Source organism: Pholcus phalangioides, unplaced genomic scaffold, assembly GCF_987345545.1.
Source record: "Pholcus phalangioides strain wild (caught in Gottingen) unplaced genomic scaffold, Ppha-v1.0 ptg000009l_1, whole genome shotgun sequence".
NCBI classification, from domain to species: Eukaryota; Metazoa; Arthropoda; class Arachnida; order Araneae; family Pholcidae; genus Pholcus; species Pholcus phalangioides.
The window spans coordinates 54,727,252-54,751,823 of NW_028301602.1; the positions used below are offsets into that span (position 1 = coordinate 54,727,252).

At 34.0% G+C, this 24,572-nt stretch overlaps 1 protein-coding gene across 2 annotated transcripts in view; it reads left to right on the plus strand.

Moving 5' to 3' along the window:
- Nucleotides 1-23,241, plus strand: part of LOC149083319 (kelch domain-containing protein 3-like) — a 45,337-nt gene extending 22,096 nt beyond the window's left edge. For both annotated transcript variants that reach the window (XM_089236554.1, XM_089236555.1), the window contains exons 9-10: nucleotides 8,526-8,604; nucleotides 23,036-23,241. In XM_089236554.1, the coding sequence (XP_089092680.1) occupies nucleotides 8,526-8,604; nucleotides 23,036-23,129 (173 nt within the window). In that variant the 3' untranslated portion in view covers nucleotides 23,130-23,241. The remainder of the gene's footprint in view (nucleotides 1-8,525; nucleotides 8,605-23,035) is intronic.
- The last annotated feature ends 1,331 nt before the right edge of the window (nucleotides 23,242-24,572 follow it).

Consider the following 24,572-nt stretch of genomic DNA (forward strand, 5'->3'; position numbering starts at 1 on the left):
AGTTTAATGTATTACCTCGTATATACCAGCTGGTGAAAATTTCTCTGTTATTATCCTTAGATCCACATAGTCAAAATCTCTTTTTAAATCGAGAAAAACTGTTATTGAAGGTCTATTATGGTTAAGTCCAGTATTTAAATAGTTACTTAGTTCTAAAATTACTATTTCTGTATTTTTATTTTTTCAAAACCCATATTGGTTAGGTGCTAGAAAGTTCTAATAATTTAGAAAACTTATGAGCTGTTTTCCATACAACTTTTCTATTACTTTTGAAAAAAATGGGAAGAATTGGTTTGGGCCTGTAGTTTAATAAGTTATTTGTCTCTCCTGTTTTATAAATAGGATGTACTATGGCATATTTTAACTCGCTATAAAAGTACCCATTTAGTGTTGATGAGTTGATTAGGTTTTTTATTATATCTATGTGATAATGGGAGATTATTTTCAACATCTTTGGGTTATTTGATCGTATCCACTTGCTTTGTTAATCTTTAATTTTTTTATCTCATCAATCTCACTATCATTAATTTCGAAAAAATGTTGAGTTATTAGAATTAGTTATTGATATCACAATCACAGTCTGTACCTAGTTCCACTTCTTCTATGTTTCTTGTTATAAAGTCTTCATTGAATTTTTTCGCTAGTATTTTATTGCTGTCAGAGAAGTGTATTGTGCTTTACGTTTTTATTTAGAACATTGTGATTGATGCGCTTCCATTGCTGTTTCTTATCATTCTCACATGCCCTAAATTTATTCCTAATGTGCTCCTGTTTTATTTTTTTAATATACATTTTCAGATCTTGATTATATTTCTTGTATTCAAATTTCTATGAAACAATATTTGGGTATTTATATTTTTTGTGCAATCTTTCTTTATAAGTTATAATTCTTACTATTTTACTATTTCCTTAATGATCCAATTTTTTTTTACTTTTTGGGTTTCATTTTAACTTGTTTTGTCCAGATATTAAAATTTGATGTTATAATATCTGAAAATCGTTTGTATTTATTTTCTAAACATCTTTCCTCTAGAACCCTAACCAAATTTATATTTGCAATGAAATTTTCAAATTTATTGTCATTTATTCGTAGCCGGTCAATTTGTCGCGCTCAACTCGTTGCGCCTCAATTTGTCGCGGTACAAATTTGTCACAGTGTTAATTCGTCACAATACGAATTTGTAGCAGTGTCAATTCGTCGCGGTACAAGTTTGTCGCAGTGTCAATTCGTCGCGGTACAAATTTGTCGCAGCTCCACTTCGTCGCTGTACAAGTTTGTCGCCGTGTCAATTCGTCGTGACGTCAATTTATATATTACAGCGCAGAATCAATTCGTCGATTCTTCACTGTACATGTTCCACGCGACCTTGTATGTAGGTTTTTGTCTGACATGTGAAATAAACATATGAACAAAAGTGTACCCGCAGTTAACTGAAAATAATTATTTTTTGTCAATGCAGAAAGGTCATCGAAATAAAAATTACAATATCAATTACATTTACAAATTTAACTGCATATAAAAGTTTATGTTTGAAAATTCAGTTATAAAAATTTGAAATGTTAAATAATTGATTTTTGCTGTGATAAAATTTCAATATCACGTGGAAAAATTTTGGTTCGCATGATATTCCCCAAATTACAGTGAGCCTATCTTTAATGGTAAATTTCTATCTGCCCCATGGGCTAGAGAGTTTCTCCCCCCCCCCTTCGAGAGTCACCAACATTTACCATTACAGTATCTCCTTAAGAACCTGAAATATTTAATTAATTAATAATTCAATTAAATTAATATTCAATTTTCACCATATAAGCCGCACTTCCCGCTTTTGTTGGGATTTTTATTTCTCACAGCGAAGGGAGTTGGGCGCAGATCAAGGGTGGAAATGTACAGTGCTTATGAATGACGATTCGATGAAGTTTTCATAATGCCCACAGGATGAGCACCGACAAAGGCAATGTAATCACCAATAAGAAAGATGACTATGGATCAGTCGCATAGATATAATATAACCATTAATCTTATGTTTATAATCAGTCGCATATCTTTGGCTGGCTTGTTTGAATATTCTCACATAGTTTTCATTAGCGTCTAAGCTTTTGGTACTGGGGTGGGGGGAAGCTGAAAATCTTCATTCATTCTGTTTATGAGGAACTCAAACCTGTACTCAGGCGGCGAAATGGTGCATTGCATTGTATATTCATGAGTTATTGGAGTTGGGGGGGGGGTTTCAAATGGCATCAGCCCCCAGTTCTGGTGGCTATGGTTGGAGTGTTTGAATATTATTTTGATGTGATAATACAAAGTGATTTGAAATGTACACTGCATTGCAAAAAAATAATTTGAAAATAATACTTTTCGCAGCTGTTACACATAAAACGTAGATACATTGTCATAAAAAATTCCTTAAAGATATATTTTCTGCATGGATACATTTAATAGTGAATTACGGAAATCGTGCTGGAATGGCCACATTGATCGCAATTTATTATCTCGATGTGCACCCCCCCCCCCCTCAACACCCACCGCTGCAAGAAATGGAAATCCCTACAGAAATGCGGCTTATATGGTAAAAATTAAATTTAAAAAATTTATTGGATCCCAATTTATTATCTTGGTGTACGTTCCAATGTCCCTCGATGACTTCAATGAATACTTTCCTTCATTTGTTAAAAATTAAAACAGAGATGGGAAGGGGGAACATTTCCAATAAATGAGAAAAAAAAAAATTAGATCCATTTTTTACGCCTAAAGCAACTACCCTATTTATAAGATCACAACAAACATGTGAATTTTAAAGCAATTCAAATTTGTCGCGACGAATTTGTACCGCGACGAAATGAATCTGCGACAAATTTGTGCCACGACGAAATGAGTCTGCGACTAATTTGTACCGCGACGAAATGAATCTGTGACGAATTTGTACCGCGACAAAGTGAGCCTGCGACAAATTTGTACCGTGACGAAGTGAACCTACGACATATTTGTACTGCGACGAAATGAACCTACGACAAATTTGTAGCACGACGAATTGACGCTGCGACGAATTGTCCCGCGACAAATTGACCTAGACCCTCATTTATTATAGTTAAATGTGTTTTGATCATTATTTCTTTTTGGTTTTTTTATTTTATTTAAATTTATATATCCTACTATTGGAAAATGATTTGTTATTTGAGTTTTGTATACCAAAAATTTTTGTGTAGTGTTTATTTTTGTTCCATTAATTTCTTTTGTATTGCTATTATGAAGTGGTTACACAGAAATAAACTTCACGTCAGATTTCACTACGCGTACATGCACATTCCAACATGTACCAATTCGTTAGAGGTTCCGCAGTGGTTTCATATAGTGGTTCATGTGTGGTTTAGTAGTATGAAATGGTACAATTCCATTTATTGCCATTATATCAAGGTATTTTGAAGTTTCCAAATCTAGGTTATGTTAATTTATGTTAATATCTCCAACTATTAATGTATTGTTTTTCAAGTGTTAGGTTTGATTCTGGTTCTTCATTAAAGAAAGATATATTATATATATATAAAAGAATGTGATCGGTATAATAATATCAGAATCAAAGTCCAATGCATAATTCTTCAGCTGAGACAAATTTTAAATGGTTTTTCTTTACAGATTTGATTTTGTTATTTATATACATTACTACTCCCCCTGATCTATTATAAGTTCTACAGTTTACATAACGGTGGTAGTCATTTGTATCTTCAAAGCCTGCAATATAGTAATTGAATATTTCATCTTCCTCAATCCATATTTCACTTAGACATATAATATATATTAGTTCGCTTAATGTTCTCAAAGGTATTAATAAGTTGTCTGAATTTGCTCTAAGACTTTGAATATTCGAAACAAATGTTAATGATTTTTCTGTTTTTCTATATTGATTGATGAATTTTTTCACTTCGCTGATTTCCTCCAGAGATTGCTGATCTTGATTCTCGGAAAATTCCTCAGGAATTATTGACATTTTCTTCTAATTTATTTAATTGCTCCACATTTTGTATTTGAATTACTTTTGTGTTATCATCTCTCTAGAGAAAAATCTTTCCTTCTTTCACTCAGGCAAACTTGTATTTAAGTCTTTTCAGGTAGTTTTACATTGTCTTGTCAGGTAGAATAATCTCTTGTTTTCAGTGGTTAGATGTTCATTTATATAGTGTCTCGTGAAACTTTATTTTGTCTGCTGTAACATTGTCTTGACTCCTGGCTTTTTTAACCAGATATTTTTTGAATTTTCATGATAAAATCTGATAATTGGTTTTGGTATATTTTTATTACGTGTTGGTACTCTGTGTGCTTTTTTCAATTTCTGTTTCTTCAATACCCAACTGTGTTTGATATTGAGGAATATTTCAGCAATAATTTTTGAAAATTTCCCTTTTTTTGGCTACAGTTAGTATTTAGAATGGCAGTTTCCCCAGTTTTTCTCCATTAGATATGGTTACCCTAAGTAGAGGATCTAATATTTTATTAGGTATTATTAATGGAATATCATTTCATATTCAATTAGAATTATTTCATCAAGTGTGCCTGCAATCCACCTGCACCATCATTGCAGACCAGAGGGGATAGTCGTTTTATCATTTCTAGAATTTGTGCATGAAAGAAGCAGAAAAATAGAGCTAAACCCAGATATAACTGCACCAAGTATTTGCAATATATGACAATGGGCACTAGGATTCTCCCTAATGAAAAATAAATAAATTATTTTTTGTATAAAGCCTTGAATTCTATGCCCTAGTTGCTGATTTATTAATAATACCAACATAAATACTGTTGAACTTAATGCAAAAAACGAAAAGTTGAATTTGCTCGTTTTTTTACCAAAACTTAGAATCTGTGAAAGAACAAAAATATATAAATTATCAAGCAGGAAATCGTGCAAGTCTGAAACACCATAATAAATGCATCCATCGATGGTATAAGAAACAATTTGGTCAATAGAATGTTTTTAGTTGATGCTGAATGACTCTTGGTTGTACATAGAGTGAATCGAGAACCTGCACCATATTTGATACTGAACCGCCGCCACCAGATACTTACTTGGACGTAGCGGAGTGGTGTGCCCTCATAAATAATAGCACACTACAAGGAAAATGTTAATCAATGAAGGTATTCAGGCTAAACAATATTTCATGTTATATAAACACAGATTTTGGATGTTCATATTTCTTGCTTGTGGTTGGTTTGTTTATTGTTTGTTAGTTCATTCATTAATAATTAAATTTTAGAGATCAGGAGAAAAAAGCATCTAGAAAAAAATACTGCATGAAAATATGCATCTTTAATGATTAACAAGATTTGTTTTAATTAATAAGCAGTCAATTTTAATCAAAAAAAATTGATTTGAATTTTTTTAAATCATTTTTTTCATAGCCTGGGTTTGAAAAGAGACATTTTTGTTGTAAAGTTTCATCTAAATAATTGAGGGGGGGGGGTTGCTTCCAGGGTACGCTGATTTAAATCAGTTGATTTTTCTTTTTAAATCATTGATTTTAATCACAAAATTTAAATTTCGTTCTTTTACATAACTTAATGATATTGAAGTAAAAGTAACCTGGTATGGTATGCATGTTATTCATATGTGCTAGTTGGTAATTAAAAGTATAGAAGATCTTTGGGGGTAAATATGGACTTGAACAGTGCAGAAAGAAAGCTGTTCTATTTCTAGATTTTGTGCATGGAAATAATTGCAGGAAAATATAGGGATCTATACTTAGATTTAACTGCACTAAGTATTTTCAATGCCTTACAATAGGGAACTAGGGTTTCTCTGATTAAAAAACATAGAAAAAAAATATTTTTTGTATAACGCCTTGAATTCTATACCCTAATTGCTGATTCAAAATAATTGATGTTGTACCAACATAAATATCATTGGGCTTTAGATGTGTTTTACTTCTCATATTAAAATTTGAGGTTGCTCATTTTTTTTATTTACCAGAATTCATTAAATATGCAGGGCTCCCACTTGTCCTACTTTTTGGTAAAATGTCTTACTTTTGTCCTACTTTCTAGTTTATGTCCTACTTTTTTATCAAATGCTATCGACAAAATTTGTGTAATTGATTTTAATTGAGCAGAAAATTATTGATATATTGCCAAATATTACAAATGTTGGAGAATGCAATTACGATTTCTGCTTTAGCAGAATCATCATTTTTAAGGTAATTTGGAGGGGGTGGGGTGTATGTGGACCATTTGATTAATTTTTCATTTGCTTAGTTTGAGGGTTCAACAAGTATAGTAGTATTTTTTATTTATTACTTCATGGTCTTGGACAGTAACTTTCATCATTCAAAATTTATGGTGCAAATAGGTGAAACAACAGTTTGCATTTCAAAGCAGTTAGATTACATGGGCCTACTCTAGGTTTGGTGGTTCTGATGCTACCCAATAGCATTCAGTTGTCTTCTGTATTTTTAAGGCACAAAGAGGCATAAACAATATTTACAATGCTCAGCAAAGAGCTAGAAATGGAAGTGCTCCATTTGTCAAAAATGATTACACTGGCATTGAACAGTAAAATATGAGCAAAACAGTAAAATTTAAAAAATGATGAACAACACAGTAAAACTATCTGGTTCACCTTGCCTTATTTATGTCGGATCTTTTAATTTACACATTTTGCATTGTGCTTTTGAAAGTGGTCTCGAAGGTGCGTCATTCTTAAAAAACTTACGTCTTTGAAATTTGCTGTGCCTTGTCGAAGAGAGTTGACAAGCTCTTCACTTTAGAAAAGAATGTGATATATGTAAGGAGAGACAGCAAAGAATTATCTGTGGTTGCTAGTGCACTGTTTTGGCCAAAAATTGGTTTTGTAACCAAGCCATTTGTCATTTTGTTGTGGCTTGACTGAAATAGTGCTAGGGGAAAAAAAGTTAATTCAAAATTAAAATTTTTTTTAAAGAATTTTTTCCATTATGCTATGATTATGTTGTCTAAAGAACTAGTCCATCCTACTTTTTAGTCCAGCGTTTTCCTACTTTTTCTCATTTTTTGAGTGGGAGACCTGAATATGTGACATATTGAATGAGTTCTGGTGTAATACATATCTTTAAATTAAAGCACATGATATACAACATGATACAAATCGGAAACATATAATAAATACATCCATTAATTGCGCAAGATACAATCTTGTCAGTAGAATGTTTTTTGTTTAGTTGATGCTGAATGATCCTTTGGTTGTACATCGAGTGAATCGAGAAACATTACATCATATGTCATACTGAATCGCCATCAGGCATTCACTTTGAAGAGTGGGGAGTGCTCTCATGAACCAAAAACACTTCTCTACAAGAAAATGTTAATCCATGAAGTTAATTTGGGCTCAACCTTTTTCATGTTACGTAAACACAGATTTTGGATGTTCATATTTCTTGCTTGCAGTTCATTTGTAGTTTAATCATTAATACTGAATTAAATTTGAGAGATTAGGAAAAAAAGCAGTTAGGTGATATGAAAATATGCATCTTTAATGATTAACAAGATTTGTTTTAATTAATAAGCAGTTTGTTAATTAAAAACATTAGAAAAGAGTTTAAAAGTAAAAAAATCATGATATTTTTATAACCTGGTTGATTCCATAATCAAAATTGAAAGGAGAACAATAATAGCTATTTATTTTTAAAAAAATATATTCTCCAAACAGTTTTTATTAATCTAATAACTGTTACTACTTAATCATACATGCACCTTGTACACATTTCTCTATGGAATTTCTAGTGAATCGGCACATGCCAGAATGTGTGTTCTGAGTGCATGTGTAACCCTAACGTATTTATGTTGTCAAGTTACGCTTGTTTCATGCCATCTGTCATCAATTTTCTAAAGTAACAAATCTGTTGCTTGTGAGAACCCATCTAGTCTCAGTACATCAAAATAGATTTGTGCCATGACTCCTGAATCTTTTATGGCAGAAAGCTGTAGTGATGCTGTTGCAACTGCTTTTTGTTTGGATGCAGGAAAAAAAAAACCGAAAGACATATACACAGGTGTGGTCCTTGAAAAACTAGAGCTAGCATAAGATGTGGGCAGAGAAATCGAATTTTCTGGATGTTATGCCAAAACTGATATTTGGAAAGAAAAGTGATTTGTCTTCTCTGGGAATTGAACCTTGGTCCCCTTGCATACCGGGCAAGTGCGGTAACCAATACACCAGAGACACACTTTTCAATTCCTTGTAACACGCTTTAGTAACGTGAAGCGTGAGTGGAGACATAGCAGTCTCCCTTAACTGCAGCAATTTTTGCCCCAGGTGGCATTTTTGTATGAAGAGATGGTATTTTTCGGGCTGAAAAAATATCACCTCTTCATAGGATGGACCCTTAAAAGCATAGATTCAGAATTTCATATTTTTCTTCTGGGATGTCTGATGCCATTTTTAAATTAAGAACATCTATTTGTTAAGGCTCTTTGTAACAAAAACATTATTTCTGTTTACATTTTCTTTCATCATTTCAATAATCATGTTTTTTTTTCCCCCCACGTCTGTTTTGTTTTACAGTTCCATCATTGAAAACATTATGCCTACTTAAAGTTATTTCCTTTCGCTTGGTTTACCCATGGTTGCCTTCAATTATCAGGTAATATTTTGAGATTTTGGTCAATTATCAACTTGCTGTAAAAAAAAAATTTTTGATGCATATATGTATTTTTCCCCCTCCAGAAATTATTGATTCCTTTGGAAATTGAAATGATTGAAAAAAAGCAGAGCCCCTCTTACTGTGTATCCTCAAAGCAAAAAACATTGTTTTTGACATATCTTGTATAACTTGAAGATTGTTTCTTTGCTAACGCAAATGCATTTTAAAAAAAGGGAAAAAAATTCAATCTATCAAGAAATTAGATCCCGCCCCACCAAAATGTTGAGCAGTTCGGAATTTTTTTGCTCAATCAAACCTAATATTCCATATCCTCAAATATGAAAAATAGCGGGGTAATTTTTTTCTACAATATGAACAGTGTTCAATATTTAATATACTGTGAAACACCTCGAGTATACCTCCTTAATGATACTCAAGATTTGAGTATCATTATAAATGTAATGTATAACTATTATAAATGTAATGTATTATATACAGTCGACTCTCATTTTTACAAACCCGTACGGACTTGATAATTTGTTCGTAAAATAAAATTCGTAAATGGGGGACATGTTCGTCATCTCTTCCAAAAATGTGGGAAATCAAAAAAATGATTTAGCCATTGATCTTTATTGATGATTTCCATAAAAATCATTTATTTTTGTTTGATTCATTCACAACATTTTGGTAAATGTAAGATTCCATAGAATTTTCGTAGATTGTAGGGTAACATTTCACATAAACCTTGCTTCTCTGAAATATTTTCAGGATGGTTGAATGCCAGTGGAACCACTTGCCATAAAAACAATCTTTTGCTGATATTTGATTACAGGACTCGATATAAGTTTCTGAATTTTTACCCTCTTACTTTTTGGCAATTTCTGTCTTAATTGTAGGTTTCACACTTATTAATTTCTTTCAAAAAAAAATTTTCCCCCATCCACTGTCAAGCACAATCTTTTCCATTTTATTGGCATTGCAAAGAGGAAAGTAGGTAGATGAACAGCAGTTGGCTATTACTACTACTTAACCATTCATGCATCTAGTAAACATTCCTCTATGGAATTTCTAATGAGAATTGATACATGCCGGAATATGTGGTCTGAATGCATGGCCCTACCATATTTATTGTCAGAATTGTGCTTGTTTCATGCTCTTGCTATTGCAGCCATCTGTCTTCCATATTTACGAAGCTGTCAGTTGAAATAGGGTTTGATTGCCTCTTGACTTAGGAATGGCCTACCTACCAATAACCTGTTGTATCATACCATTTCTGAAACCACCAGTTTATTCAATCATAATGTATTACGTTATCACGCATCTCAAATTCGTGGTTACCCTTCCTCCCACCAATAACTCAAAAGTGGCTGGAAGAGAATAAAATTACTGGGAACAAAAACGAAGTTCGTAAAATAGAGTTCATAAAATAGAGACCACATTTTAACATTAGTCGATGGCATGCTGTTCGGGACAGAACCAGTTCGCAAAAAAGAGTGTGCTTTTAAATTGGAGGTTTATAAAAATCAAATGTCGACTGTATTAATACTATGAAAAGTGCATCTGGACCAGAGGAAGTAATTCTTACAATTATTTATTTTCAATTTTTATTATTATAATTCATAGTGAAAGTATAAAGTGTAGTTGTCATAAATGGATGAATTGGATCAATAAAATTTTGGATAATTTGAACTTTCTTGGTGTCCCCTTGAGCCGAATTAACCAAGTTTGAGGGTGAATCCAACCTATTCTGCAATACAAGGGAGGAGGGATGATAGACGAGCCCAAGTGGATCATGAAACACCCCACCAAACCTGTCCCATATCAAACAGTTCTCAAGTTATAGTGAATAATTGATTATGGGAAAAATATGTGTCGTCTAAAAAACTTGCATTTGTGAAGTTTTTAAGAGGCCCACACACAAACTAAGCACATATTTGGAAAGAACGTAAAAAATCCTATCAGATGATGTCATTTTCATCTAAATATCTGAGTTTATTGGGGAGCTACAGGTGCTAAAAGATTGGTAAAGTTCAAATCAAATTGTCAAAATTTTTCATCGCCGATTACACAAGCACCCTTCTAGCTACAATCAGTTAAATTTACAAAAAAAATTGTGCATTGTACCAGCTTTCGGAAGAGTCTACAATAAACCAAGGTTGGCAGGTTTTTGACACATGATAGTTTCTGATGGTTTAAACTGTCACGTCAAAAACCTCAAAAATTGCTTTCCAATTCAAAAATTCCCGTTAGAAATACACACATTGATTGCATGTAATGTTTAAAGTGACTATGTTATACAAATAATAAATACTTTTCAATTCAAGATGAGATTCTCAACCTTCCAAAATTTCTTCAACTGCTTATATATGTGTATTGATACAAACCATGTGCTGTACTCTTTTCATAACATATAGGTGTTTAAAAGTTCTTTTACACCAAAAATGTAACGTTGATTTTTTTTTTATTTTTAAATTATATAGATAATCACTGATACTTAAAACAATGCATTTATTGTGCGTAACATGAGAATGTGTCTAGCAATCAAACTATTAAATTGTTGAACCATATGAGATATTTAAGATTAATTGCTAATGTTAAACTTATTCTAAGCATAATAGTAAGAATGACCAGGTTTGACTATTATATATATGGTATATTTACTATCATTTATAATGCAATAGTTTTCCAATCGAAGATGTATCTAAACGTACAAAACAATGCTTTGGATATCAAGTGCAGCCAGCTCTGCTTTGATTGAAAATGCCAATAAAATTTTTAGGTGGTAATAAATGAATTTAATTAGTGCATTAACAGATGCTGCTCGAGAACTTTCAATATGGAATAAAATTTTGAGCAGATCAGAAAATTTAAAATATCAAAATAAATATTTTATTATTTAGTAACTATACTGTAATTAAAAATATAAAACTTTAATCTGCATGAAAGTAAGTTATGTTTTGTTAACATATCTATCAGGTTAAAAATCTATTTGACAACATTGACAAATAATTTTTACTGTTTTAATATGTAAGTAAATAAGTTTTTGTTGGTTTCTGAAGCCAAAAACCTAAATTGAACACAGGTAATCAATAGTTCAGATAAAATGAACCACGAAATTACGTATAATCTGTTGTAGGCTCTCTTGTATGTGTCGAAAAATTCAAAATTTCAAATTATAATCAATATTTTGTTTTAATTATAATAAATAAGTGTTTAAAAATAAAACTTAACATGATGAGAAACTTACTTTTTTATATATTATCAACCTATTGTGTTCAAAATATTATTCAAAACATTCATTTAGGTTTTTGGTTTTCGACAGTTTAAACTAATTTTTGACACTTGTCATGTGAAAAACCCAACCCTGTAATAAACCATATCAGTGTTCTGGTTCAAACGAGAAATTCAGTCTTTTGTTTGTCTTACATCACTGAAATCAACGTTTGTCGAAGTAGATATTAGACGAAAATTCAGAATTGATGGTTACAGATTTTGGCAACAATTCGACTTTGCAGAAAAAAATCATGAGATGGCATTGCAGGATCATCGACATCTAAAGGATATTTATTTAATGGCAAGCTTCAATCACTGAGAGATTTGGTGAAGTGAAAAATCAAATTGTCACCAAAACCTACTAAAATTACTTTGTCGAGCTCAGATTTCAGTGATGTATTGCGCTCTTTCAAAAGCTGGTGCAATGGAGAAGTTTTTTTGATGAATTTCACTAATTGTAGCTAGAAAGGTATTTGTGAAATCAGCAATTAAAAATTTTGGCATCAATTCAATTTTGAATTTTGCCAATTTTTCAGCACTTGTGTAGCTCCCCATTAAAATCAGATATTTCTATGAAATTAGTGTCACATTATAGCAATTTTTCTGTTCTTTCCAAATGTGTGCTTAGTTTGCATATAGGTCTCTCAGAAATGTCACAAATGCATGGTTTTTTTTACGACTTTTTTTCCATAATCGATTATTCACCATAACTCAAACAATTCGATGAATTACAAGGTTGATAGGTTGTTTAATGATCCACTTGGGCCCTTCTATCACCCCCTTTAGTTTGGCAAAATGGGTCAGATTCACCCTGTATATAATTTTTAAATAGGTTGATTCTTAAAAATTTTAAATGTGTCAATGACTTTATTGACACAGAGGTAAAACAGAACAGCAAGATGACCCTACGGAAAACCTACTAGCACTGGGAATTTTACACATCAAGAGCAAAAGTGTGCCAACCTCTGAGCGAGAGATATGAGAGAAGGAAAAAAAATTTTATCTTTGTTGTTTGATATCTCATATATAAATGTGAAAGTATGTCTGTATGCATGTCTGTTTTTTATACAAATCTACAGTTTTAGGCAGATCGTCGCCAGATTTTGCATATATACCAAACAGGACTGGGATTGAACCGTAGGCTACTTTAAAAGTTCGCCAAAGCTGGGCAAATGCCCGAAATGGGCAAAAAACTGGCGGGTAACAATGGTTTTGGGGCCTCAATTACTTTTGGAACGTTTACTTTGGTTACAGTGGTTTCTAACAATGCATTTCAGATGTGTATATATGCCTTTACAATGGTTTACCACACCTTTAATTCTGTTATTATAACAGTTTATTCCTTTATAATGGTTTGTAACTTTTCCAATCCTCCCAGTAATTGAAGAAAACCCAGGAAGCGCGCCAGGTATTTCTGCTAGCCTATATACAGGGTGTCCTGTAAGTGCTAATGCGGCCTTTATCTCATCAACCGCCCATCATAGAGGTATAGTTTCAATTAAAAAATTTCTTAAAAGGTGTTTGAATAATATTCGTTGCACAAGCTGGACATATGACGTCACTAACAACAGAGAACAACAACTACGATGACAAAACTGGGAATAAAAATGTTCAACGCCTGCTGATGAACTCAATGCTTGCCTCAAACCATCAACACTCTGGCACGAAGTTAAAAAATTATCATTATCCACCAACATGCGAGTTCAACTGCAAAATGACTCAGCACTGCTATCATTTTCACATCAGTTGATCAAACTTGGCGATGGAAGAATTCCTGTAGACCGAAGCACTGGATTGATTACGTTCCCAAATGGATTTTGCCAGTTGTTGAATTCAGTTCAAGAACTTGCAGACAAAGTCTTCCAAAACATTCAACAAAATCACCAAAACCATGAGTGGCTTTGTGAGAGAGCAGCAATTCTGGCACCGAAAAATGACAGTGTGAACAAGATCAACAAAAAAATCCTAAAAACTATTCCAGGAGACTCCACATCTTAAAATCGGTTGACACTGTCACAGACAGTTCTGTATCCTGCAGAATTTCTGAACTCTTGATATTCCGGGTATGTCACCATACAACTTGACCCTCAAAGTCGGAGCACCTATAATGCTTTTAAGAAATTTGAAGACACCGAGACTCTGCAATGGCAGCAGACTCTGCGTGAAGAAATTGCACAATTACATCATCGAAGCACCGCTTCTAACTGGATGTGCCAAAGGAAAAGACATCTTCATTCCACGTATCCCAATTATCACCGAAGTAATGCCATTCACTTTCAAGCGATTACAGTTCCCGATTCGTTTCGCTTTTGCCATGACAATCAACAAAGCACAAGGCCAATCGTTAGCAGTGGCAGGTATCAACCTACTTGAGCCCTGTATTTCTCACGGACAGCTTTTTGTTGCCTGTTCGCGTGTTGGTAATCCCAAAAATTTGTACATCTACACACCAGATGGGAAAACAAAAATATTGTGTATCCACAAGTGATTGCCTCAAGTTTTTAATTAAAATATTTAAAAATAAAAGTAATTTTTTCTTACTTGATGCAGAATTTTTTTGATTAAGAAATAATTAATAAGCTATACGTATATAAATTTTTTACGGGGCGGGCAACGTCGCCGGATATCGGCTAGTCAGTTATAAAAGGTGTAGATCATTGCAATGTATGCCAATTTGAAACGCTTTATTTTTTTTCTAAGAATCATTGATGTAAACATAAAATTCAAATCATATTTTTCCTAAATTGAATTTTTATCTTATATTAAACAATGGCATCATCAACAACCATTTTCAATCTGTGAAAGCACCCGTTGTTGTTCCACCAGCTGCAACAGAATTCTTTCAGTACAGGTGTCCGCGTCGGAACACTCAACCGTTGTCGTGAGCACCTCCATCACGGTAGCCAGAGCTCGTCTCAATTTCGATTTCGTTGAAAGATACTGCTCTTCTACCGGAGCAATTTCTGATAATTCCTCGTCCAAGCATTCGTCATGGTGAACAAATTCCTCGAAGACATTCTCGAGCCTTTCCAATCTGGTCTTGATGTCCTCATGGTCGAACTTGGTTGTTCTTTCGATGAAATGTTGGATTCTTGTGATCGAGGCCTTAGCTCTCCCTCGATGAGCGACGATGTCCTTAGTTGACATGTTATCAGGACTATTTTATGCAGTGAGTCCCTGTTCGGGTGCCAAAAATTGTATACGAACGACAAACGTGCCGTTATATACGGAGAACGCAAAGGTTAAAATTGTAATAAAGAAACATTTATTTATGAGATGAAGCAAAGGTACGCCTGCCTCGAGCCGATACAAAATAACATCTGCCTCAAAAGGCAGGAAAAATAACATACATAATAATTGTGCAAGCGGTGCTATCTAGTGGCGATACAGAGAAAAAGAATAATATGAAATACTACAGCTACATACACAAACAGCTATCATGTAAAGATTTTAGAAACGTGGAAATTTCTTTGTCGGCATCAGAAGAGACAGGGCACCAATTTTCTAATTCGGTTTTTGGGCAGAGGGTGTCCATATAAAAAGTTAATTTTTTTATATATAATATAAAAAATATATAACTATATAATCCCTTGAAATATTAATGAAGTTTCTGACTTTGTACATTTACATTCCGCAAGAATGACTCAAATATCTGTCAGTTTTCTTGCTATTCCCATTTGAAAACCGTCAGGTGATTGTGGGATACAATCGCCTGAATAATACAATTATATTCAAGTAATGCAAGCGTTTAAATCACACGAGTGCACAAACCACTGGCGGGCCCCGCGAGAATTTTAATCGGTCCACGAAACAATTTTCAAAAAGTATTTCATTATTTCAAAATACATTTTAGGACGTGCGGTTAAAGATAATATGTATACAAGATATACAGAAGACTGGATGTTGTGAAGATATTTATTATTTGAGATGTTAAATTTTTTTTTTTTTAATTAACATCTCAAATAATAAATATCTTCACAACATCCAGTCTTCTGTATATCTTGTATTAACAAGTGGAAAGCGACATTAGTGTCATATAATATATATAGGTATTATGTACTACATTATTGATTTTTTGTTGCTAGACTGTAACTAAGTATGCAGAAAGTATGGTGGATATATTCAAATTAAATCTGTCAGTGATTTTCATCGATGTGTAGACGTCTGAGGGCAGGAGGTTGAGCACCCCCCATTATATGGCAATCATTATATCGGAGTAGGATACGAATACAGGACAGAGAAGTAAAATTTAGGTGCAACTATGTACTGTACCACTTTTTCTTTTTTTTGTTTGTTTTATAAGTAATGGCGTGGAAGGGGTAGAAGGAAAGTAAAGGAGTTAGACTGAAATGGGAGGGGGCGGCAAAATTTGTATAGCCCATAGGTGGCAAAAACATAAATACGGCCCTGCTAGCACTAACAAATTCCCTAGAGAAATCATAAAGATCTCTTGGGAATACGTGCTGATCACATTAAAAAAAATAGTATTTCCTGGTTATTTATAGTATTTTGCCTTATTCGTTGACAATTTTTTTTTAGTATTAGGCAAAGTCATCTACTCTTCCGTATAGTGGCATGTGACTATTCAGAATTACACAGATTTTGCCAAAAGTGTTCCATCCAATCCTGATCCTTCTGTTTATTTGACTAATGATTTCGTTATATATGGTAATTTCTTGTCCCGAGTATACATAGCTTTCTACTTCTATTTCTGTGTTGTTGAGCAAGATTGTCCTCTTCAACGCAAAGGGGTTGAACATAACTTTAGTCATTTGCAGATTCATTTTCAAGCCCACCTGAATACTTGCTTTTGCCAGTTCTTGTATCATTTCTTCTAGTTCGTCTGGATTACTGCTGATAACAACAATGTTGTCTGCAAAACGCAAATGGTTTAGAAATTCTCCATTTATTTTAATTCCTTTTCTATCCCAATCCAGTTTTCTGAATACTACTCCTAAAACAGCGGTAAAGAGTTTTGGCGAGATAGTATCACCCTGTCGGACTCCTTTTCCGAGTTTAATCTTTGTTTTTCCTTTATCCAAATGAATCGTTGCAGTTGCTTTGTCATATATTTTCTTTATTGATGTAAGTCTTCTCTACCCCAATTACATCTAGAGCTTTAACAACAGCAGATGTGAAGACAGTCTCAAACACTTTCTCAAATTCATTAAAGGCCGTTCACAATGGTAATTCATATTCCTTGTGTGTCTCTATGAGTTCCGTGATTGTTTCGATGTGATCCATTGTACTGAATCCACTTCGAAATCCTGCATGTTCTTTTGGTTGGGCTTCTTCCAATTTGGATTAAAGCCTATATGTCAGCACTTTGGTGAAGATTTTATCAATTACTGATAAGAGACTGATTCATCGATAATTCTTGATATCCTCTTTCACCCTTTTTGTAAAGAACCACCATTACTGTGTTATTCCAATCTTCAGGCGCATCCGATTTTGTGAGACAATTTGTCTACAAAGCAGCTAGCATACTGGCAAATTCTTCTCCTGCTTCTTTAATAATGTCTATTGAAATCCCAGCTTCACACCTGGGCATTTCCCTTTTCTCATATATCTGATACCCTTGTAGACTTCTTTCAGCTTAGGTGCTATGTACTTGTACAAATTGTGCTCCCTTTTCTTTTCTTCCTGCTCCTTTTCCTCTGTTCCGATCCTGTTCATGTTTGTATAGAGCAGTGGTTCTCAACCAGTGCTCCGTGGAGCCCCTAGGGCTCCTTGTACAATCTCCAGGGGCTCCGCAGCCATTTGAGGAAAATAAAAGAAAAACAGTAAAATTTAAAAAAAAAAAGTTATGAATATTTTTAAATAATAAAAATAAACCAGTCTTTGATAAATAATTTAAAAATGAACCTACCGGGCTCTGCCATAGAATTTTTTTTTGAGTCAAAAAAGGTTGAGAACCGCTGGTACAGAGTATTGTAAAATTCCTCAACAATACTAATTTCATTTTCATCTTTTGTGTCTTGCAAAATTCTGCATATTCCACTTTTGATTTAGGGTCATTCTTCTTAATCTAAATTCTCCCCGGTCTTTCATCAGTTTCTTCTGTTATTTTCTTCATCGGTTTGATTTATTTTTCTCCAGCGACTTCTTTTGCTACTTCTTTTAGGGTATTGGTTGAAGTTCTGTTCATTGTGATGACATCTTGTCCATCTTCAATGGTGTTATATAGAAAATCAAATCAGTTCTTCAGTTCTACCTTGAATTTATATCGATGTTCTTGAAGCTTTGCCATATCGATGACAGTTTGTGTATTTCTGACAGGGTTGTTTGGTTAGGTTTAAACCAACTGGGGTTTTTTTCAAAAAATAAGATAAAAGTGGCCTGAATATCATTTTTTTTCCTTGAAAAATATCATATTTGTTCATTATTAGCCAAAATGTTTCATTTTTACCTCATTTTATATCCTTGGGGTACATTCTGACGGTATATCTTTAAATGACATGAGATTTTACAAGTGGTTTTTTCAAAAAGTCTCATAAAAGTGGCCAGAATATATATATATATATATATATATATATATTTATTTATTTTTATTTATTTTTATTTATTTTTATTTATTTTTATTTATTTATTTATTTATATTTATTTATTTATTTATTTATTTATTTATTTATTTTCATATGAAGTATCTTACTCATTTAAAGTTATATACAAAAGCCAAAATTTCTCATTCTTACAACATTTTCTAACCTTTGGCTACATTCTGATGCTCTATTTTTAGCAAATTCATGAATAAGGATTGCATCACACATCTAAATATAGTGGTGTATTATCTCACAGGGTTTCTTTTTCCCTTCACAAAGAAGCAGCTACAGTAGTGACACCATCATGCTAGGGGCAGGTGGTCCTATAATCCAATAAAGACACCAGCTGTCCTTAAAGGACAAAGACTAGTGTACTAGTGGTTACATTACCTCACATACATTTTCATTTTCTTTCCCATAAGAAGTAGCACATCTCCTACTGTATATCTCCCAGTCTTAATATTCAATAGTTGTTTTTTTTTATACTTTCACACACACACACTGTTAAGCCCAGTTAATAAAGGTTCTACTGTATAGTAGTAACAGATTTATAAAAAATAATCAGCTATATACAGGGTGATTATAATTTAAGTTTTGATTCCAAAACTATACAATAAGTACTGATCGGAATGACCTGAAAATTTGCATGGATACTCCTGAAGCAATGGACGTTTCTTTCGCAAAAGAAAAAAGTGAAAAATGTGCAAGTAGATGATGCTGTACTTGGCCAGCAGTATAATCTATTTTGTGAAACCACATCATTTCGGCACTTCCACATCATCAGTGTGTGGATAGAACTTCTATCAAGATGCACATTGCAATACTAGCAAAGCAGCTGCTGAAGACCCATTTTGACAGGATGCACCTTAACCCTTGCAACTTCTGGCTGTGGGGGTACCTCAAAATGTTATAAACAGTGGTCAGATTGCAAACTTTGGTGAATTGTAATCTCCAGCACATTCCCTATATGTTAGAAGTTCCTCATTCCTCAGGAATATGAACGGGGGGAAAGGGGTTCGTTTGGTTTAATAAAGCTGAATTGCAAGCACATCCATATTATGACCATGGCATACTCCAATTCTGCTGCTGAACAAGAATTTTTGTGCTTTCAGCCTCATAGCCAGAACACACACGGTGGACAACATACACTCATTGCCATAAAAATTTGCGCACCAAGAAATAATTGTGGGATCAAAACGAAAGTTGGCCTGAAGGTACATGTCGGGCAGATATGCAAATGATTAGAAATGCAGAGTGATTGCGCGTTGCATAATGCCACTAGAGGGCATTGAACTTCGTTCTCCTTGGAGTATAAAACAGGTAAGCAGAGCTTGCTGGAGTGTATTTAATCGTTTGCAGAGGAAATGCTGAGGTACACATGCCGTTACGCCGCCATCGAAGACCATATGAGCAGTTGTCAGAGTTCGATAGGGGAAGAATCATGGGGATGATGGAAGCTGGGTGGTCAGCTTGGCGAGTAGCTCGTCAACTAGGCCGTTCTGATTTTACTGTGAGGAGGTGTTGGGACCAGTGGACAGAAGAGACGTCATTTACACGGCGACCAGGTTCAGGACGCCCTCGACAGACCAGTAGTCGAGAAGACCGTCACATCATCCGAAACGCACGCGTAGAGCCAACTGCCTCATTGGCCGCTATCCAGACACAGGCAGCAGCTTCACTACGGGCCCCTGTGTCTTCCCGAACCATCGCAAGGCGCCTGGCTGAAGGAAATCTGGTATAGCGGCGCCCATTACGTGTGCTGCCAATGACACCCACCCACCAACGCCTCTGTTTGGAGTGGTGTCGAGCACGACGGGATTTGACTGCAACGGAATGGAATCAGGTCGTCTTCAGCGACGAATCGAGATTCAACTTGAGCAGTGATGAAAATCGTGTTCGTGTGTGGAGGCCCCGTGGTGAACGCTTCAATCCTGCCTTCGCTTTACAACGACACACCGCTCCCACAGCTGGTGTCATGGTATGGGGTGCCATTGCTTACGATACGTGGTCACCCCTAATATTGATCCATGGCACAATGACAGCCCAGCGGTACGTCCATAACATCCTTCAGCCACATGTGTTGCCACTCATGGCAGGGCTCCCAGGAGCCATTTTTCAACAAGACAATGCTAGGCCACACACAGCAAGGATGTCACAAGACTGCCTCCGCCACATTAACACCCTTCCCTGGCCTGCTCTATCCCCAGATTTGTCACCAATCGAGCATATCTGGGATCATTTGGGATGGCAAGTTGGACACCCTACGAGGTTGGTCGAACTAGAGGCGCATTTACAGCAACTGTGGAATGAGATGTCTCAGGACATCATACGGAACTTGTATGCCTCAATGCCCGCTCGTATCGCATCGTGCATTCGCGCTAGAGGGGGGGTCCAACAGAGTACTAAAACTTCTGTTCATCTGTACTTTTTTCTGCAATAAATGATCCTTTTTCTTGGATTTTCTAATCACTTATTTATATCAACGTAGTACTTACATGTGTAAAATTTCGTTTCATTTCGACGACTTCTTCTGGGTGTGCAAATTTTTATGGCAATGAGTGTATTTAACATTTTTTGAGTAAGTTGTAGTTATTTGTTCAATTACTTCATTTTTTTTGTGATGTTTCCGTGAATTATGGACTCGTGCAATGCTATAATTAAGTTATAATTTTGCCATGACTGGCTATCGTTTCCATTCTGCGAGCAAATTTCCCACATGTTGGATGATGTCATTAATTTTACATTTTTAAGTATTTTTTCCCCTTTATCAAATAAAATTGAATTGTTTCAGGAATATTCATGTCAATTTTCAAGTCATTCTGACAATTGTTCTTTTTTTACAGTGTTTTAAAATCAGAACCTTAGTTATAATCACCCTGTATATCGTAAATCATTGCTAATTAATCTGCATTATTTATGCTTCATTAAATACATTATATTCACTTAATTTGTATTACTTTTTGCAAAATAGCTTCCTAATTAAGTATACTGAAAGTAACTGGAGAAAAACCTTTATATATTATATGATTAATAACAACATTAAAGGAATTTTCAAACACACAGTAATCCATTGAGTTAAGCAAAAAATAATTAAATGGCAAAAGTTGGTTTTTGTTTAAATTTAATAAATATTTATTGATTAATTAGCATGGGAATAGTGTTAATTACATTAATAAACATTTCATTTTTGTTAATTATTGGAAGTTTGAATGATTTTTCAGAAATTTCATTGTTTTTAATGTTAATACTATTTAAAACAAAAAAAACCGGTTTAAACCAAAAAAACCATTTGTTTTACCAACCCTGATTTCTGATAAGTTTCACTTTTTCCACTCTAGTGTTAAGAATTATTCTACATCGCACCAATCAATGATTGCTTCCTGTATTGAATTTGTTGAGAACACTGCAGTCTTGGATCATATGCTTCTTATTAGATAGTATGTAGTCGATCTCACTTGATTTTCCAGTTGGGCTTCTTCTGTTCCTCTGTAGTTAGTAAAATAGATGTCCACTGGCAAGTTCGATTTTCTCCTCCTCTTTTCTTCTTAGTTCACAGGTGCCTAATATATCAAATTTATTCTTTCCAGTTCTTCCAACTCCTGCAAAAGATTTTCGAAGAAAGAAATCGTCCATTATACATGGCCAAGGTCATCATCTTATGGCAGCCTGGTCCAACCTAGAGATTCTTAGCACCCTCTGTCTTCATATCTTGCTGGCCACTGCCATAACCAGGGACACTCAGACTGTTTATAGATAGAGTTCATATTTCTTTTTAGAGGGTTTAGATCGTAATCCTCCACACTGGCCAGTACGGGTTGGAGGAAGCCTCTCAGTGTCCGTTCACCACATTTTAAACATGGCTACTTACAGGCTGCACCACGAGAAACAATGCCATGGCCAGCTATAAATTCATTTTCATTTTTTAAAAATACTCAAAAATGGAGGTCTTGTATAATTATCATTAACACTAGAACACCCCTCCCAATGTGCAGTCTTGAATTTCAAAAATGTGACACTGGCATTATTTTTACTCTAAGGCCTAATAGCCTAACAAATTTGACTTTTCATCAATTTCATAGGTCTGTCATCATACCCATTTCAAAAATTTGATATATTTCTTAGTCCTACGAAGTTTCAAAAAAGTGTTCTGGGGTAAGAAAAACTTCCAGTGTTAATACAGTAAAACTTCTCTTTTGCAGACACTAGCGGGACAAAAAAATTTGTTTCTCAAAGAGGTATGACTGTTAATCAGGGGTTTGAAATGTATATTTTTATTTTGAAAGGGGAAAATATTTTTCGGCCACAAAAGAGGAATGACACCGTATCTGAGGGGTTTTGCTGTATTCAAGAGTATTATCGAGATTACTATAATTTTTTTTTTTAATGTGAGAAATTAATTCATGAAGCATGCAAACTTATTGTTTAGCTAAATTTTATTTAATAAGGAATATATTAAATTACAAAAAATTTGATTTGAATCAAATTTATTGGATTTAAATATAATAATTGTAATGTTTTCATTCCCTAAAAATCACTCTAATTAGCATATGTGTGCATGAAATGAAAAATGATTTTCTGATTTTGAGTTGCAGTATTATGCTTTATTCTTTACATAGGAGAGAGATAAGCTACATGACCACCGATAATTTTTCAAATATGAAGTCTATCTATCCAAGACGGGACGTGAATTATACTGCGACTACAGCTTGATAATCAATTCCATCATGTTAATGTTATAGCTTTTAATTGGAAGTTTTGTATTGTTGAAAATAGTTATGTAATTATTTCATCTTTAAAAAAAATAAATTTATTGGAAAAGGTGCATCTGATGTGGAATTTATATTATTTTTTGGTTCTCTGATATGTTTTGAGATTTTAAATGACTTTTTATTTAGTTTTCTTTTCTCAGCATAATGCAGCCAACTCCACTTCTCAATACCCTATCTTTTATGAGACAGTCTGGGAGGTGTTTCCTACTATTCAATGTATGTATTATGATACAATAAAACCCCTCTTAACAGACACCACCTTCTATGGCCAGATAATAATTTCCCCTTGTATAATGAAAGTCCGTATTTCAAACCCTGATTAACGGTCATCCCTCTTTTATGAACAAATTTTTTTCCCACTGGTGTCTGCAAAAGAGATGTTTTACTGTATTTTTATTTGTTGGTTAAACTGATGAGTTGGACCATTGTCATTATTAGAGCCTGAATTATATGCACTGAAAAAGTGGTGAAACACACTTGAAATGTGCATAAAAAACCCTAAAATATACACTGAAAATTCCTGAAATAGTTGAAAAATTCCAAATATGTACCAAAAATGAGATCAGCATGCGCAAAATAAAGATGTTTTTGAAATGCATATTTATTTCTTAGTGCATACTCGCATTAACAAAAAATAACCCCACATATGCAAATAACTAATGCAAATTTTTTATTTAACCATTTTTAATTTCTAGTTTTTTGTAGTTCAGTAAGGGGTCATTCAAGTATTGCGTCAGCATCGAGGGGGGGGGGGGTTTGAAGGTTGCTTACGTCATCAACCACCCCTTCTTGATATGAAATATTCTAAGCTGCTGAGTGGGGGGGAGAGGGTCAAAAATGGCTGAAAATCTGCTTACGTAATACTTGAATGGCCCCTAACGAAATAGTTACTTTACCAAACAAACTCTAGTCATATCACTACCTTGCAATTTACTACCATTAATGAGATGAGTTCGAAATGAAGGCGCTGCCTATCGGTGGTCGCCTCAAGCTCGTTAGGGAAAATATCTTTTCCATATCCTGCCTCAGGTTTGGGACCCTGACAGCAACCTTCTCCATGCCACTCATTCACAAAATACAGTACCAGTAACAAGAGAATTTCAACACTATTTTTAAAAAAATTGAGCACTTCTGACATATTTCTAGAAATAGCATTACAATAAAACGTTTGTTACTTGGAAAATAGTATTAGCCTAGAAGCATCTCTATTCATTTGTTAAATCTCACCTGCGGGGGGAAAAACTGATGTTCTGAAAATACTATGAGCATTATTCATTTGAAAAACTATAAAAAACTGATTGCGCTCAATAAACATTGAAAAATATCCATCTATTCTGTAATTTTTTGATTTTATGCAATTATATGCATTAATGCTAAAAAGTGC